This window comes from Haliotis rufescens, unplaced genomic scaffold (genome assembly GCF_023055435.1).
Source record: "Haliotis rufescens isolate VD_foot unplaced genomic scaffold, xgHalRufe1.0.p SCAF_7, whole genome shotgun sequence".
NCBI lineage: Eukaryota > Metazoa > Mollusca > Gastropoda > Lepetellida > Haliotidae > Haliotis > Haliotis rufescens.
Window position 1 is genome coordinate 56,793,582 of NW_025964361.1, and position 18,190 is coordinate 56,811,771.

An 18,190-nucleotide genomic window follows, 5' to 3' on the forward strand; every position below is an offset into this window, starting at 1 on the left:
GGATAACTTTTGCATGAAACAGTGTGCCTGGTTCAGAGACGAGTAGACTATATTCATATATCTCCGTCCTTCGTGAGGATTCAGGATGTGGATAGTTCAGAGGTGACTTAATTGATCGGGTTGATGGTGTCATCGTACCCCGACGGCGTGGAGCGTTGGTCATAATATCAATCACTGGATTGTCTAGCTTAGAATCGATGGTAAACAGACCGCTTACATATACCTGGAATATTGCTGAGGTTGGCGTGTAACAACAGACAGACGTACACACGAACGAACACGCACGCACACACACTCGTTGGGATTCCGTATTTGTCGACTAGTTAGTAAGTTGGGTTTTACGCCGCTTTTAACAGTATTCAAGTTATATCGCGGCGTGTCGGCTTAATGTGGGAGGAAAGCCCGAAGTGATACAGGTCTCAGACGTTTACCACTTCGGTGAAACCCAAGAGCATGGGTATGGTGCTGACAAACCTAGAAACATAATCGGGACGAACCGGGCTTCGAACCAACAATCATAGGTTTCTGGCTTGCCCAAGGGACGCAACTCTGCCCAGCGAATCGCGGCGCCTTAGACGACTGGGCCACCCGTGCCCTTAAGATTCGACTAAATGAATCGGTGGTCATGCACATTCATTTGCTTAATTAATCAGGGAGTCCAGTATATCATTAAGACTGCCGGGGATTACAACAAATACTTTTTGCATTAGGGTCGTACTGGAAGTGCCAGACGATTCCCTTGAAATAGCTCAATTACTAGTGTCTGGTATGCAGTCACAGAGATAAAGCCCTAAGGTTGTCAAAGATGAATTTGGAACAAGGGTAAACCGTTAGCCGCAAACTTCGGCCCTTCGCGTGGGCTTATTTTAAAAAACTCTTTGAACCATTTTTTCACCCTGGCATGTCTGTGCCTGTATTGAGATTACTCCCCAGGGTCTGCTCTTTCCGCTGATACCCAATCGTTAGGAGTTTTCCACATTGGTCTTGGAGTATCAGGGGTTAAGCAGTTAAAAAGCATTTTTCATTACTTCAAATGGCTATAAAGTCATTAGTTTGGTAGTTTTGATTTATTTTAGTGATACTGTTGAATGCACATTTCCAAGAGCTTTCCATATATCTATAACACATATGGTACGGTTTCCAAAAGGGGTCACGTTACCAGCCTCAAATGCGTTTTGGTCGGTAGTTACGTTTGAACCCGGTTTGGACGTGCAGAGTATATAGTCTTTGCATGGTATCGTATCCCAATTGCGTGGATCGATGTTCATGACAAAAACAGGGCTGGCCCAGACTCGATTGTTTCCAGGATGACACCATAAATAGCTGAAATATGACTGAGTGCGACTTTTAGCAAAACAAAACAAGCATATATCACATATTCTGCTGTGAGGTTGAAAACTGTGTTTATTCATTCACACCATATAATAGACAGTTTATTTATTATCCAAGTGAAGGCCTACATTTGTATTGTTCAAAATATACCGCTCAAAAAAGTTAAAGAACATCTGATTTTTATCATCGGCTTTCTGGAGTACCAGGAGTGGTGTTGCCATTTTAGCAAAAATCCCAGTCATATTGGTATGCAAACGAATCCATTTTATTTTCTTATAAAAAATATATATAAATAAAATGAAAAATATAGTTTTGATACAGTAGAGCCCTCTTGCAATAAAATCCTTAAAACTATCGACTCAGTAGGCGGGGTCCATAGCCCTTTTGTGCGTGCAAGTTTTGTAACCTAACTCATACTGCTTCAAAATAAACTTCTTGTCCAAATTGAGTCGAGCCACAGTTGTGGTGCATGAAATTCACATGGTTGGAACATGACCTTGGGCGATGCAGTAGGACAGACGAACTACTAATGTAGTCAATTTAAACAACACAATAGTACCTTTATGCTCTATAAAATTCACAAATTTGTCAGTTTTTAAACTTTGAATCCACATCTATCATACCCCAGCAATAAGCTGGAAATCCTGGAATGGGATGTTGGGACATTCCATGGTGTCCCAAAGGACAACCAGAAAGGCCATATAAAGGCCAACCAGAAAGCCCATATTGTGCCTCTGAAATATTAAACCTGTCTTCAGCAAGACATCACACCTTCCACAAGGCTACCCAATAAAAAAACAAAACAAATTCTATGTTTAATATGTCATTTTATGCAAAATATATAAATGTTACATTTAATTTAAACAGACAATGTGCTCATAATCCAACCTGAGTATGAAGATATTAAGTTTTGGCTGTGTACAGGATGCGAGAGTCTACACAGGCAGCTGTCAGCCGGTCCGGAAACACCCTCACACACAGGAACCAGCAACACACAAATATGATCTCCATTATCCTTAAAACTTAACATACATTTCTTAAATTTATTTGATCCAAAGTGAACAAGTTATCACACATTAAGACTTGATCAGGTCAATAAATAAAAATGAGGACAAAGCCACAATTAAATGTAAAATCATTGATAACAACAATTAGCCTAAAATAAATGCAAAATTATTTTTTGTGATCTAAAATATAGCTGGCACCTTGTTGAGGGTGTCTAGGACCAGGTGATGGTGACAGAAGGGGCAGAGATAGAGAGATGTCAACTCGCATAGAACAGTCGGTATGGTTTTACATCGCTCCAGCAACACAGCTTCAGCAACACTGTCATATCGGGACAAAGTGATGGGCTCAACAGATCTTACCCATGGGTCTTCAGTGTGTCGAGCTTGAACCACTGACTACCCACTACCCACTGCCCACAAGAAAACAGCTATGTACATCGCCTGCCTATGTTGGTGTTGAATACACAGAGTCAACAAGCACCTGCATCTTTCAAAAAAAGAAACAACCACCTACACAAACAAAAGGAGCATTAATTTATGGAAATGGAACTGAATCATATACTACGCTCCATGTCAGTTTTGAATATCCCTATTGAAGTTGAGTAGCATAATTTGGATGAATGCATTAGTTTCTTCTGTGTATTCAACACTAGCTGTGAAGAAGCCTTTTCAGAGATAATGTGGAACCCTACACGGGAAACTATCAATGTCTCTTTGCGAGTACATTCCATACTTTTTGAAGCTTAAATGCCGCGGGAAAGAAGTTAAAATCTGGAGTTAGATATACAATAAGATTAAAATAGGATCCGATCAATACCCACTCCCACAAGTCTATTGGATGTGTTTCTAGGTTAATTTGTGTCTTCCTCCTTATAAAAATATCTTACAAACAAAATGCAAGTTTCAGAAATATACTATTTAACATTAGGATTGTCAGCAACATCAGACAATGAAATTACAGCAAACCAAGTGATTGGCACTCTAATGTGAAGAGGATAATTTTATCTTCCATTGTCCCTACTGGTGCAGGAGTTGACAGGGAGGAGAGAGGTGGAACTACTTTTGATAATAAGCTCGTGTATATGATTCTGACAAAGCAGAGTCTTCAGAAAAGACAGGTTTCACCCCAAGTCTCCACTGTTTTGACAAAAAGACTTCGTAGCAATATTGTAAGAGTCACATGTACAATTATGACAAAGGTCTTCGAACAAAAAATTAAAAAATTATCTCTTATGCTTTTGGAAAATACATGCTAATGTTTGAATCTGGTTAAGTGAAATAAATCTATTTTTGCACAAAAACATTAATGGATAATTTAATATAAAAAATTTATACAAAATTCCAAAAGAAAATAATTCAGATATAACTGTTTTCTGATTCAATTTTGAGTTAAGATAAAAATCAATTTTAAGTCACAATGTGAGTATTTCCACCATATTGGGTGAAGTTCAAGTTACTGAAGTCGTACAACTCATGTCTTAACTCCACATGTCACTCAAACAATAATATATGTTTCAAGAGTTTATGACAAATTGCAGTCAATTCTTGATCAACATGTGCCAAACGCAACAGAAATAGTCCTTATTGAAACAATTCAATTGACGTGGCAACAACCCAAACTTGCATACATTTCATGTTCAACATATAGTTTCAATTTCAAATTTCACATAAATACCATTTATAACTTTTAATAATGTCATTGAAACCATACACATATCATTCAAGAACTAACTGCAAAAAGAACATGATTCTTAAAGCAAGGAGAAAAACTTCAAAACAGAGTATTATCAACAAGTCATTCTACGCGACTTTCTGTAAAACTTGCTACATTCTAGACGGAGCACCCGACCAGCTCTCCACACATAGAATAGAGTCTTGCACAACTGCCATCGGACACAATACTACTGTATTTCTCACACAGTTCTTAATATACTGGCCTTGTGCTAGAGAAATGCAACTGTTTACCAAGATGCTAACAGTGTCTTCAATGAAAATGGACTCTTTCCTTTGACATACTGTCCCCCCCCATCTTTTGTCTTACTGATGCTCATACGATATTTTTCTCTCATTCTTTTGAATAGTCATATCATATAAAAGACTTATGGTGTTAAGATTCAGCCAAAGTTTGGACACCCGAATCCATCAGTATTTAAGCTGTTGTGTCTCCTCACAATGGTAAGGGCCGGTGAGGATGGTAACTGTGCAGGGCCCAATCCATGCAAATGCCAGTTCAGCTGATCTCGGTAAGGATTGAACGATGAGGTTATGTCAATGTATGTGAGGGCGCAGATGGGTTCTCGAGAACATTGTCAAGAAATTCTTACAAAAATAACCATAACAATTGGTGTCCAGCTTTTTTTTAGCAAAACAATTATTTCAGTTTTCTTCTTGGATATAAGTGAAAAAAGGAGCGAGTTGCCTCCCTTGCGGGTCCTCGTGAGTATATGCCAGCCGTGACAAACAACTCTATACATACATATCTACGTAGTGTAGATCCACCGCAAGTCCCTGACGGCTGCACGGTGTTATCCGAGCGGTTGTCATTATCGCTTTTCACGACAAATGTCCCCACCCTTCCCGATGAGTTATCATATAAAATACACTATCAAATATCATGTGGTGTGTAATGAGAAGTATAACAATGTTAATATTGACACAAGTGGGTGATACTATATTGTTGAGTATGACAGATGATTCTATGAAAATGTATACACAATATTCAATATCATGATGGCGATAGATACTCTATACACACAATGACTATAGACAGATGATGATGATGATGATGATGATGACGATGATGATGGTGGTGACAATGACACAAATACAATATGGATATGCTCTATGAGAAATAAATATGATCACAGACAGGAGTAACCAAGTATTCCTGCTTCTACAATAGACTATATACAGTTAGACTTTGGCATGCACGTATTATCTCACTAAGTAGAACCTTCTTATTTACATATCGTACAAAAATCTAATAACCATGTTCAACAGCAAAGCCCAAGCCTCGCCACGTAGGTCTTCCGTTAATGAGTTTTCTGGAATAAATCAACGAACACAACGTTCCTATTGCATGGTTTGTGCAGCACAAACAACACACATGTTCAAGCATACGATTGTTATATAATGACAAAATATGTAACATACACACTTTGTACTACTCCATATAAACTACACAACATTTGAGAGGGAGATTTCGAGTATCAAGGGGGGATAAATGACGGGATGTCTGAAGATGTACGAATCCGATGTGATTTGGGCCGGACTTCACTCATGTGAAGCGGACATGGAAACAAAAGTATCTTGTCTCATGGCTTTCGTAAGAGTGTGAGCTAGCACAGTATTTCAATCAGGAGTTGAGAAGGATTGTTTCGACACAGGCATTTGAGTGAGCTTAAGACTCATTTTGTTGTTTTGGCAAGAAGTGAAGCTGTTTGCATCAAAGATTGACTTCTTCCAATTCAGTGTTTAAACACAAATACTCGCTGTTTAAACAATGAAATCTATTCTTCCCACTATTGCATGCTCCTATGGTAAGTATGTTCATTCAGGGGTGAAAATCTTCCGTGGATCTTTGAATTTCCGCGAATCTTAGTGACCACAAATTTGTTAAAATCCCATGGCTTCCAGCCTTCCACTAAACACCCCCAAATTATGGATCACGCTCCATTGCAAAGAAGTTTCAGCTGAAAAGGAAAATATTCATTCTCATCCCTGTTTATTGGTTGAAAAGAAGCTTAACAGACATCAGCTCCAGCCCAAATGGCATCGGATTCGTATACCAACATCTCCAACCATCCAGTCCGATTATCCCGCATCTTGGCACTCCGAGTATCCCTATGCCATGTTGAGTAGTATATGACACAAGAGTAAGAATTGCGGTACAGAAATCCATACTATCAGCAAACTATCACTTCACTGGTAAAATGTAAAAACTGCGATATCACAATTATCACATGTATCCTCATCACCAAATATGGACACAGATTTTCAGTATTGCCATAGTAACATCAGCATTCATATTCACAGAGTTTATCAACATTCATGAAAACCTTTTGACAATGAAACCTTACAATTGAACCCAGCATGACCGAAAAGTTTCAGATAGAGCAATTCCTACATAAACGTTAACCATGAAAAACAGGTAAAAACCATTGTATCCATGACAGCGGAATATTAGAGGAAATTATTTTCAAACTTGTTTCCCACATAATGTTCATCCACAAGAGAAGCCAAGTTCCTGCCAGCATCTTTTGTCTAACATGAAATATGGCTCAGGGATCTTACAAAAATAATGTGATCATTATTAATTTTTCTTACAAACATTCAAAAGCGAATTTTTTTTAACTGATTGCCTAAAAGTATTGACTATCAGGTGGAAAATAGATATCTGAAATGCAAGAAAGTGTTTGTCATTAAAGGTTAACTCTTCTTTGAAGTTTTGTCCATAAGAAAACCTGGTTTAAGTTCCTGACACTAAAAATATATAGTTCTGAAATTTTAATTTCTCCACATTTGTGAATTTTTGGTAGGCAGATCCTAAAACCAAATAAATTAAACTAAAATGCCTAATATACATTCATAATCTTGTGGTCAGAGGATAAGGCCAGCCATATTGTACCAAGTCAAGCCTACAACATCCCAACGCTGATTCCAAGACTGAACACGTCACTGCACACACATCATTCCCAGTGGCATGGCAGTTTATCATATAACTATGTAACCATAGCAACCTGGGCTTCAGTTTAACTTGCTACTGAGACAATTACAACCACTGAAGCTGAAGAGTGCTATTTTTATAACTGGTATGGAAAGCTACAATATTATTAATAACGCAGAGCTAAATTGCACGATGTAACTGAGACATTCATTTATATATGAATATTCATAAATCAAAAGTCACCGCAATAAATTCACTTTTAAAGAAGAAAGACAACTGCAAACTTAGTTTTTGCGTAATCAACAATCTTTCTTTCAAAAGAGCAGAATATAGTATACATATAGCCAATACATATACCTTCAGGGAATACTGAGTACAACCTTTTGATGTCAACCATTGTCTTTCAAGACAAGTACCCTGTTGCAGCATCTAGCCATAAATACCAGTGCATTATCTCATGGTCTCCATGACGACATGTTTTCATTATTTCTGCAAATGGTATCAAATAAAATTTACGGAAAATATAAAATTTAGAAAATACTTTTTGAGCTTCATCATGTTAATATCCAGTAGTAATACTGAGAGGATACTCTGATATTGTTCTTGCCCTTCAGATGAACGACTGGTTTTATAATGCTGATCATGAAAATGAAACACAACCATTCACCTCATAAACAAATTGGAAGGCTTGTCCCAGCTTCAACTTGATTTTTTGGAAGAAATTTCGAGGTATAATTCTTTCTGTTCAATACTGACATGACAATGTATCCGTGTATTATAAAAAATGCAGGAAAAACAAAGTAAACTTATCCAAAATTTAAGTTTGTAAACTTTCCATTAAAATTAGTTGCCAACATTTCCTCAGATCATGTAAGTACTGCTAAATCACATGACTACCAAATATGGTACTGCTGATCACATGACAACCAAACATGGTACTGCTGATCACATGACAACCAAATATGGCTCTGTTGATCATATGAGTATCAAATATGGCCATACGGCCACATGGCAATTGTCTTCAAAGATCATGTCACCCACATGATCCTCACAGCTGTGATTTCCTCTTTTCCACTTTGCTCTTACTCGGTCACATTCTTGTTCCTTGACTTCCACAAGCTCTACCTCACCACCAGCACCACCATTGGTGTGAACAGCAGAACATTGCCTGTGTTCTGTCCAATCAGTATGCAGATGTTGGGCAGCTCTTAAAAGTGTCTCTATGCTGACGACTTCCTCAGGGGCAGATAATTCATCTTATGACTTCTTTCACAAATGGACATTTGGTTAAGCAATCAGACTTCTTCTCCAACTCGGTCATCGTTGAGGAATTCCTCGAGTCTGTCGTCCGTCGTGGTGGTTTCACAAGGTATGACAGGCACCTTCATGTTGACTGTTGTGAAAAAGGCCATCTTTTCTCTGAAACAAATCGATTTTTACAATTCAAAATTTCAAACAATAAGTTTATCATGTGTTCCATGGTCATATGGTTTTGACACAGACAGCAGGTCAATTTTCAAATTCATACCCAAATGTGCTCAGTTGAGAACTGAACTAGACATATCATCCTTCAGACAACCAAGCGAGTTATCACTGCATGGGAGCTTGGTGTTGGAAGAAAGTCCTAGCTGATGAAACAAATCACTGACAGGTCCAGAAGTAGGGCACAGGCAGTGTATTTTCTCCGCTTTCTCAGTTCACGTCTTGACTTGATCAACTTTACTGCCCATACATCAGTCATAAATTTACCGGACCAGACATCTTATACGGATTCAAAACTATACAAAGTGCATCCACAGGGACACAGACAATTTGTATGCATGTTTAGGAATGAATGTGCTATTTCCAAATTACAACAAATTTCTTTCTGAACACAATCATCTTCCAAACACAGTCGAATGCTTCACGATCTTCTCGTGCTCCTACTGAGCATGTGCAAACTGGTGTCACTTGTGGAGGAGTATTCAATTTTTGACATTTCTATAGGATCCTGCTACCCATACAAATAAAGTCTTCGAGTCCTGTGGACCTCAAATTAAACATCCCAGGTAAATCCTGACGATTATTACCTGAAGTTGATGGCATTACACTGCTGACTTCCTCTGCGCATGCGCTGTACATCCCTTGTGACCTTCTTCATCAGCTGCTGGGCGCGGCGATCTTGTTTAGACACATTCTTCAAAGTCTTCTTTTGACTCTGCAAGACAAGTAAGGATCAACTTGAGCACTGACGAATAGCCACCGACTCATGAGCACCCGTCATCCAAGGAGAGGTGAGTACAAGGGGAGTGGTCTCCCTTGACACAAGTCACATCAACACTCCTCCCCTATATCTCCAGGGCTCGCATTTCAGTAAACCGACACTGGCCCATGGATCCATTCCCTTTGTTCTTGCTATTTCAAATTACCCGCCCTTAATTTTCAGTAACATTTTACCAACCCATCAAACGTCAAGATAAGGAAAAGGGAAATGGGTAAAGGACTTCCCATCCCTAGCTTTAATGGACACGAAGACATCTTTACCATCAAAAAGTATCTTAAGGTCTTTTTTTACATGTCAGTCAGTTTTTAATGTTGAATTTCTCACAAACTCTATCCTAATCAATTGAACTGACTGCCATGTTGTTGATATTGCTAATCCAACATTGAGGCTGGCTTATAGTGAGTGAGTATGGTTTTACGCCGCTTTTAGCAATATTCCAGCAATATCACAGCGGGGGACACCAGAAATGGGCTTCACACATTGTACCCATGTCGGGAATCGAACCCGGGTCTTCGGCAAGACGAGCGAACGCTTTAACCACTAGGCTACCGACCCCCCCCCCCCCCCGAGGCTGGCTTATAACTCGCAAACCAAATTGATCAATGAAAATAAAGGGGGGGTAATTTGAGTTTGCGAGAACCATGGGAAAGCATCCAGGGGTGAGTGTAGGTTTACTGAAATGTGAGACATAGAGGATGAACAGCACAAGAGCAAAGTCCTTCTTGGAGGATATCATTAGGACATCTTTGTAATACAAAACAATAATGATATGACATATTACTTTTGAGACAGACTGATAATACTTCGCCCACACGAATTTGAAAAAAAGCACAGAGAGAAACAGTATACATAATGACGACTGTTATATGCGATAATTTTCATCAATACAATACAGACAGCTTGAACATCAACATCAAAATATATTTTCCAACTCTATACTTAATGATATTCATTTCAAATTTCGAACAACAGTGTTTGTTCAAATTGAGAGGAACAATCAAATTTTCATAACATGCATGGGTCATGCCAGCTCTATCATATGTCACGATATGTATGACACACATTCCGGCAGTGTTTACAAACAAACATCACATGGAAAGTCACTCGTGTCAACATTCTATACAGTACAATGATCAGGTCGTACTGCGGCATGCCAAACATTCCAAATATTCCCCTCAGGCCCAGATTAGTGTTAATAGACCATACATATTGTTCATTGCAATAACTAGGTCACTGCCAGCAAATCACATGCCTTGATGTACACACTGACCTGTAATGGATTTCACTGAAGTTTAATGACCAAATACTTCAACTCAAAAGCATCTTCATTATAACACCTGGTTCTAACCATGTTAACTAGTTCAAAGGTAATTTAACACAAACAAATAGCCTTCAAGGTGAATATACATGCTCCAGGGCTATAGTGTGCTGTACTGACTCCAGAACCTGTCAACGATCAAAGTCAAGCCTGGTGGGGATCAATCATGCACAAATAGACTTCAATCACGACAGCTCTATACTCCAGTTGTGAATGAGTGACCTACTTCCTGACATGGTTGTCAAGAGCAACATGACCCCAATCTCTGCCATTCACATTCCAGGACATCCAAGTAACTTGTATACAACAGCATGTGATGAATATATTAACATTTACACATTGGACCAAGGGAGGTAACTCACTTCAACTGAAAAGCAAACTGATCCCAAACACTGATGATGCCATCTTGTCTTTACAGAAACCCGAATTATTTAAAAATACAAACATTAGGGATCAAAGTGGTCCTGCTTGAAGATCAGTGAAGCAGGGTCTACTTAATCCAGTTTCTTTAAGACAATTCCACTACATAAAATTAGACTTCTGATTGGTCATACTTTTTTAAACAATTAATCATACTATTTCTGGTCTATGGCAGATTCCCAAGCCAGTTAACAATGATGTGCATGGAACTATCGGTAGACTACAGATCAGGGCTCCATTCCAGAAAGTAATCTTAAAGCTACGATCGTTAAAAGTCTATGTTAAAGTATGACTGCCTCCTCTTTGAGGAATGGGGCCCAGCCTTGTATCTCACTGAGTGAATAAGTTAGGTCTCACACCATTGGTACAGTTGTTCAGTAACATTACACAGTGCTAGCTTAATGTGAAAGTGTGACACTGCAAGGCATTATGACATCATATCCTGTTACAACCAAGGGACACAACTCTGTTCAATGATGTAACACAATGAAGGGAAGACATGAAGACAAAACTTCAAACATGATGAGAATAAAAAACCTGGCACTCATGCATACCATGCGAATATGCTACCCATTAGGTTGATCATTAGTGTAAACATCCACTCACCCACCCATCCATCCATCCATCCACCAACCAACCACAACTACTTTCAACATGACCCATACTTCATATTGTCAATAACCAATCAATCTTCTACATATTTCATGGCAACTAATACAACTAAGTGGTTTTGTATCGTTTACGTAATCTAATGTAAAATATTCATGCTAACAAACAGAAAGCAGATGCTATCTCTAGAATTACCAGTCTAACAGGACACAAACGAGAGGCAAAACAATAGCATCCTCAAACACACATGCTTCCATAGTTGAATTTCTGTCTAATGTGCTAATGCTAATTTGCAGAAGACAAATCGTAGCTGACATTCAGCATACTGTACATTAGGTATCAAGGTGCACGAGCCACAACACATCACACAATACACCCTCACAAATCATTGAAAACCCAAGGTAATCTAAGAAACAGTTTACCCTATTTTTATGCAAGATGATTCTGAAATTCATATGCAAATTCTTATTTTCATGCAAACACAATGTCCAAGACAAACTGAATCTGTTAATAAAGATGGATGAGGGCCGCTAAATGATTGATACAAGGAGATTCTCAATCATGTGTCTTTTGGTATCAAATATATCTACACGAGTCGAGAAAACTTTTATCAACGAGTGTTGACATATTTGATATCAAAAGACACAAGGGTGAGATTCTATTTATCATCCAACATCATTCTTCCAACTTTTTCAGTTTGTAGACATTAATAAGCAGTGTCTTAAGTGTAAAAAGTACTGCTAACAGCTTCAATAGCAGAGCCATTAGTGATGTCATTTGATTGTGACATCATGGTACCCAATTGACATCATGGATACAGCATTGTGATGCAATTTCATTGCAGCGATATCTGCAGTGTAGATATCGCTTGATCTCACCCAATCAATATCTCCTGTGGGAGACAGTTTTGGAAGATAAATCTAAGTTCTCATTAGTTTGTTTGATGTTTAACGCCACATTCAGCAATATTCCAGCTGACCAATATTCTGGACCAGACAATCCAGTGACTGATATTGTGAGCAACGATCCATGCTGTTGTGGTACAATGAAACACAATCAACCAAGCCACCAAGTCTGACCACCTTTGACCCCTGTGGTCGCCTCTTACGACCAGCATAGGTTGCTGGGGGCCTATTCTAACCCAGAATCCCCACGGGGTGGACAAGCATAGGTTGCTGCGGACCTATTCTAACCCAGAATCCCCATGGGGTTCTCATCAGTACCTGAATCCATATTAGCAAAAGAAAAAGATGACATCAGACTTCAACCACTGTCATTCCAATATGCTTTTTCTGATGATGACGAACTACCACCTTTGATCTAGAAAGTGGGTTTTAATGACAAGCTTAGCACTAATGCAGAAGTATCTCTGATATAAGAAAATTACTTTCACAAATTGTGTTACGCATGGAACTGGACCAGGTAGAGACATGATTCAGTAAGCTGGCACACGACACGAATCAGGAGCAGAGAGCCGCACTGATCAGCTGTACAGATCAAGGGACAGCCAGGCAGATCAAAGTCTAGTTTGATACAGGTATTTAGTAGTCAGCAGGGATCCAATATGTCAGATTTCAGGGTCAGAATCTAAGTCGGGTGTGAGTGGTGAGGAAGTTAGTTCATAGACTGTTTCATATGCCTGAAAGCTGCGTCTCACCGCAGTCAGCAATATTCCAGCTACAGCATGTGGAATCTGTCCAAATCAGGACTCCTCAGTTCCTTAATAAATTATCGTCAAACAGACCTAAAACTGCCTTTTCAACAAGTCAGTCTTTTGACTAAAATTACAGTCCCAACAACCAATTTACTATTGAAAAGAAGCTGCATACCGGACATTCTCGTACTTGGAAGTAAGCTCAGTCATTGTCAGCTCAAACAACACTGCTAATTCTGCATGTAATCCTATTGATCTTAACACTTTGTTGTCCATTTGGTTAATTAGAATTAACTCACCTGTTAATGAGAAACTAAGCTTAATTAGATTTACAAAGTGTCATGAGCATGTCAATAAATAACAGTAAACACAGATTGTCAGAAGTGAACCACTTTCCTGAACTTCACGTCGAAACTGTGACTGAGGACAGGACTTTGAAAAACAGTCTTCAGAAACAAAGCAGTCTGTTTGTTCTCAGCGGCCCAGGTCAATATTTCATGTACAACGTATGCGTACGCAAATAAAGATGAATGATCGATGCTTTCTGTTTTGTCTTTAGTCAAACCTTTTAACCGGTCCCAACCAAGTCAAAATTTGACAGATTCCACGAATATAGTACATCAGTGAGTTAAAAATTAGTCACATATAAAGTCACAATTGGTGACTGGAATAAGTTCTACATGTACATAAAGATCTACGAACTTCAAACCGCAGGTTGTTAATATCAACATGGGGTGAACTTTTACACACATTTGATGATAGTTAGAAGATACAGAGTTTACATTACATGCTCCTGTCTACAGATATATACGAATAAACCCGAGAACAGCAAAAGTCAAAACTGGCAAAACCAAAAATAGCAACAACTTCTTCTTACGTGTTTAACAAAAAACACCACACTTGAACGGAAACCATTTTCGTAAACAAATGACAATTTTTAATCTGTCAGAATAGAAAAATCCACTAATGATACAATGCAGCAACACATTTATGGCAAATGCTATTTTGCTCATTATGTGATTATGATGTTGTTATTGAAGCAAACATAGCAATCTTATTGCCAGTCTTAAGAAATAGCCAGTACACACAGACACAGAAATACACCAGGTGTACTTGAGGGTTTCTGTAAATTTAATGTACGTTGTTTCTATTAATTCATTCTGTATTGACAGGATAATGATGCAATACTTGTAAATTCGTGGACACTGTTGACATGGAACCACTTATTAAAATCATTATTTCTGTTGATTTCTTCTTCTACTGACCACCACATATACCATACCAGATAATATATCAATGTGTTAATGAAAATGAATTGCCATTTTTGTTTCTAATCTAAAGAAAAAGCTGTCATGTTTTCGGTAAAAACGTCTTGCCGTTTTTGGTTTTGCCATTTTTAACGATTGTCGTTTTCGGTTGATCCCATATACACTACATAAGTTTTCTTGTTGTTTTATGTTTCTGTTAACACACACATGCTATGGGAGAGGGCAAACAGCATCAGCATCATGCGTTCATGCTGATTGGTCGACTGACTGCAGGATTAACTAATCAAAAGCTTACATGATGTCGAAGAATCCCCAGTTTCTGTAACGAACACAGCATAATGAGGATGCAGTCTGTGAAGGTTTATTTCATAGCAGTCACTGAAGGGGACTCCAAGAATTAGCTACAAAAACTGGGTCCATGTTTGGATCCAAATAGTGATGTTGTGGAGGATAGTGCCTTCCCTACCAAACTACCCTTCCACCCTGTGTGGACTGAACCTTCACTCCAGCACAGTGATGACTTACCATTACACCACTGCCACAAGCGTATCTGTACATCATGTGACTGGACTTTCTTTTGTTTTTAAACACACGAAAAATATTCTGAAATCCATTAGCTGGTATGGTGCGGAAACACTTAGAAACATAATCAGGGTGAATCGGATATTCAAAAAAAATCCTTTTAGGTTTCTGGTGCTAAGGATGCAACTCTGCAGAGCACTATTGAGGTGTCCTGGGCCCTGTTCCACAAAGCCATCTTAGCGCTAAGATGATCGTAACTCCCATACTTTAACACAGGCCTACGGTAGTCGTAGGGCTAAGATTGCTTTGTGGAACAGGGCCCTGGTTGACAGCGTGCCGTTGTACAAAACCTTAGCGCCACGACTGTCGTAAGCCTATGTTAAGGAATGGGAGAAGGATACCTTAGTGCTAAGATCGCTTTGTACAATGGCACCCTGGACCACCTGGTCCCACAGTCAACAATGAAGCTGGGGTAGAATGTTTCCCACCTCAAGTTTTACCCTTAATGTCCATGGGGTTGAGGAACTACTCTGATCCATCATCTCCATGAAGAGCACCAGGACAACCTCACCTCAAGGGCATCCTGCAGACAGGACTGGCCCTGGCGTTTCCAAGGGAACCTATGGTCAGCCATATTGTATTTCTAAACTGCCATGTTATCCTATTTCTCTTCATACATGTATCAGTAACTACTTTTTACTCACCAACTTCTCCGCATCGGACAGCAGCTTCTGTAGCTGGTCGTCATCGGACAACCAATTGGGCAGCTCTGTTGCTCCTGTGGGAGAAGGTGTAACAGGTCAAAGGCACTCTGACTAGATAGCTTCTGAATTGAGGGCATAACAACGTTGTTCTCAGATAATCTATAAATCTATCAATCCTTGCTTATATTCCAGCTTTATCAGAGTCTGTATATAACCCAGTCTGTGTTGGGAAAACTGGTGGTTGATAGCATCAGCAACTAGCCATGCTTTCGGGATACAATGACAGCCAGGTCACATGTTGCAACCATCAAATAATTGTTAAACTTAAGAACACCCAACCCCACCCCCACCCCCACCATTTCAAAAGTAGGGTAGGTAGTTTTGTTTGTCTACTTTGAAAAAAAGTGACATGTAGTAGGTCAAGAGAAGCCTGCTTTCAATTGACAAGTATTGCTATATTGACAACTTGCTTTTCAAAAGTAAGGCTGTGAAAAGTAAGAAATTAAAGTCAATGAAAGGTCCGGTGAAATGGGGTTTAACATCGCAAGATTATTGCACTTATATAGCGACGTGCATGTACGTGTGTGTGTTTGTGTGGCTGCTTGTACTAGTCCGGACTGATACCTCTTCATCATACTAACATAGGGTAGTTTTGCAGATCCCATCAATGTACCTTTTGACTTGGCATCCTCCATAAGTCGCTTCAGTTCTTTTAAGCGTGTGATTTCATCGTTGAGGTGCGAGAGCTTGACATGGGAGGCCTGCAGGTCCAGCTCCAGGTCCAGAGACGTCCTCGGGTTCAGGTGGGCGGAGGACGAAGACTGCAACATCCGGAGAGGGTGCAGTGCAGGGTCATAAATGTTCACCAGATCATGTTTCATTGGGGAGGGGAGGGGTGGAGGAATTAACCAGCCTTTATATTGGATCAAAATGTTGGCATGAGGCTACTCCACTGCACTTTTCTATACAGAATGTTTTATACGTACCGTATTCAACGTAATAAGCCAATAAATAAGTGTTGTGTACATTGATCAATCGGAAGGGGTGCTAATTGGTATTGTTCACTGGCCAATATATTAGCAAATATCGCCGTGGGCGCTTATTAGAGCGGGGCGCTTAATTTGTCGAATACGGTAATAATTACGTTCATGGAAATAGTATTGGGGGATTTTGGTCACAGAAAGGTTGTGACAATTACCTTGGCTTTCCATCGAAGACTTCTTCTCTCCAATGCATTTCTCTGGAATGGCCCTCGTTTGTACAATGGCATAGAACTGTCACTGTCGCTACGATTGAGCTGGAAAATAGGGAACTCATCACATCATGTAATATATACATGAAAAGGTTAAGCGCCCCATTTCATTAAACAGAAAAATATCAAACATATTATTCTGAAACAAGTTTCCACTCGTGTTTAACGCCATGGACAGCAACAAATTATGACGGGTACCAGTGTTAACAGCAACTATCCAAGACAGCCGTTAAGAATGACACGTAATAAGCCAAGTGCGGCAGTGATTTTTTTAAGACATTTTTACCTTATCCTTAATGAGTGGGAGAGTGAGATTTCTGAGGGCACATACCTTGCACACATAGCCAGGCGGTTGTTGTCTGCACGCCGGTGAGAATGTTTGTGACCGACGGATGGTGCTGTTTCGAATGTGATGATTGTGTGGCCTCCGTTTGATTTCTTTCACCGAATAATCTCCTTCGGTATTTGTCTCAGCATCACATGTTTTCACGTGTAGAGATTCATCCGATTCAGAGAAGTGGTCGTCCAGGTTTTCAATGTTTTCCAGTTCAGCCAGGACTTCCTGCATCATTTCATTGTAGTCCTGAAGTAGAGAGCACACACAAACTCAGGCTACCTTCTCAAGGGTGGATCCAACATTTTCAAAAGGGAGGGGTCATCTTCAACATAATACAACCCCCTAGAACCCCCTTCTGAATCCACAATGTTTCTCACAATGCCATCTAGCACTGGATATGGCAAAGTAAGGCCTTTATTTTCTAATTTCCTATTAGCTGGTTTTAAAAAAATATGGTCTAAAATTCAATGTAGGTGGCCGAAAAAAAGTCAACTTCCAGATTAGTACTGCTACAATTAAAAAGAAAATAGGTCTTAACATGGCAAGATACCACAAGGTAACTGATTGTTATTCAGTTAAAATAAAGACTTTTATACATATTATTCATCCATCTTACGAGCAGCAGTGATAAAAACTTGTGTGCTTTTTTTATTTAATCTAATTGTAAAACAGAGTTGGACCAACTTTTTTTGTCAAAAATATTTTCTTTCTTTCATGGTTTTCATTGTCGGTTGATCTCTCAAACCACCTAAAACACTACATACAGACATAGGACCTAACTAGCTGTTAATGAACTTCCTGTGAAACCATCTTCCCAAGGCAAGCGAGTTAACTGACT

At 39.2% G+C, this 18,190-nt stretch overlaps 1 protein-coding gene across 3 annotated transcripts in view; it reads right to left on the minus strand.

Moving 5' to 3' along the window:
- Positions 1-2,142: 2,142 nt before the first annotated feature.
- LOC124128981 (protein WWC2-like) overlaps positions 2,143-18,190 on the minus strand; it is a 95,577-nt gene continuing 79,529 nt past the window's right edge. For 2 of the 3 annotated variants that reach the window (XM_048388243.1, XM_048388241.1), the window contains exons 19-25: positions 17,347-17,598; positions 16,962-17,060; positions 16,437-16,584; positions 15,764-15,837; positions 14,833-14,856; positions 9,075-9,202; positions 2,143-8,424 (exon numbers count right to left, since the gene is read on the minus strand). In XM_048388243.1, coding sequence (XP_048244200.1) covers positions 8,301-8,424; positions 9,075-9,202; positions 14,833-14,856; positions 15,764-15,837; positions 16,437-16,584; positions 16,962-17,060; positions 17,347-17,598 — 849 coding nt within the window. In that variant the 3' untranslated portion in view covers positions 2,143-8,300. The remainder of the gene's footprint in view (positions 8,425-9,074; positions 9,203-14,832; positions 14,857-15,763; positions 15,838-16,436; positions 16,585-16,961; positions 17,061-17,346; positions 17,599-18,190) is intronic. The other variant, XM_048388244.1, reaches the window with a different exon arrangement.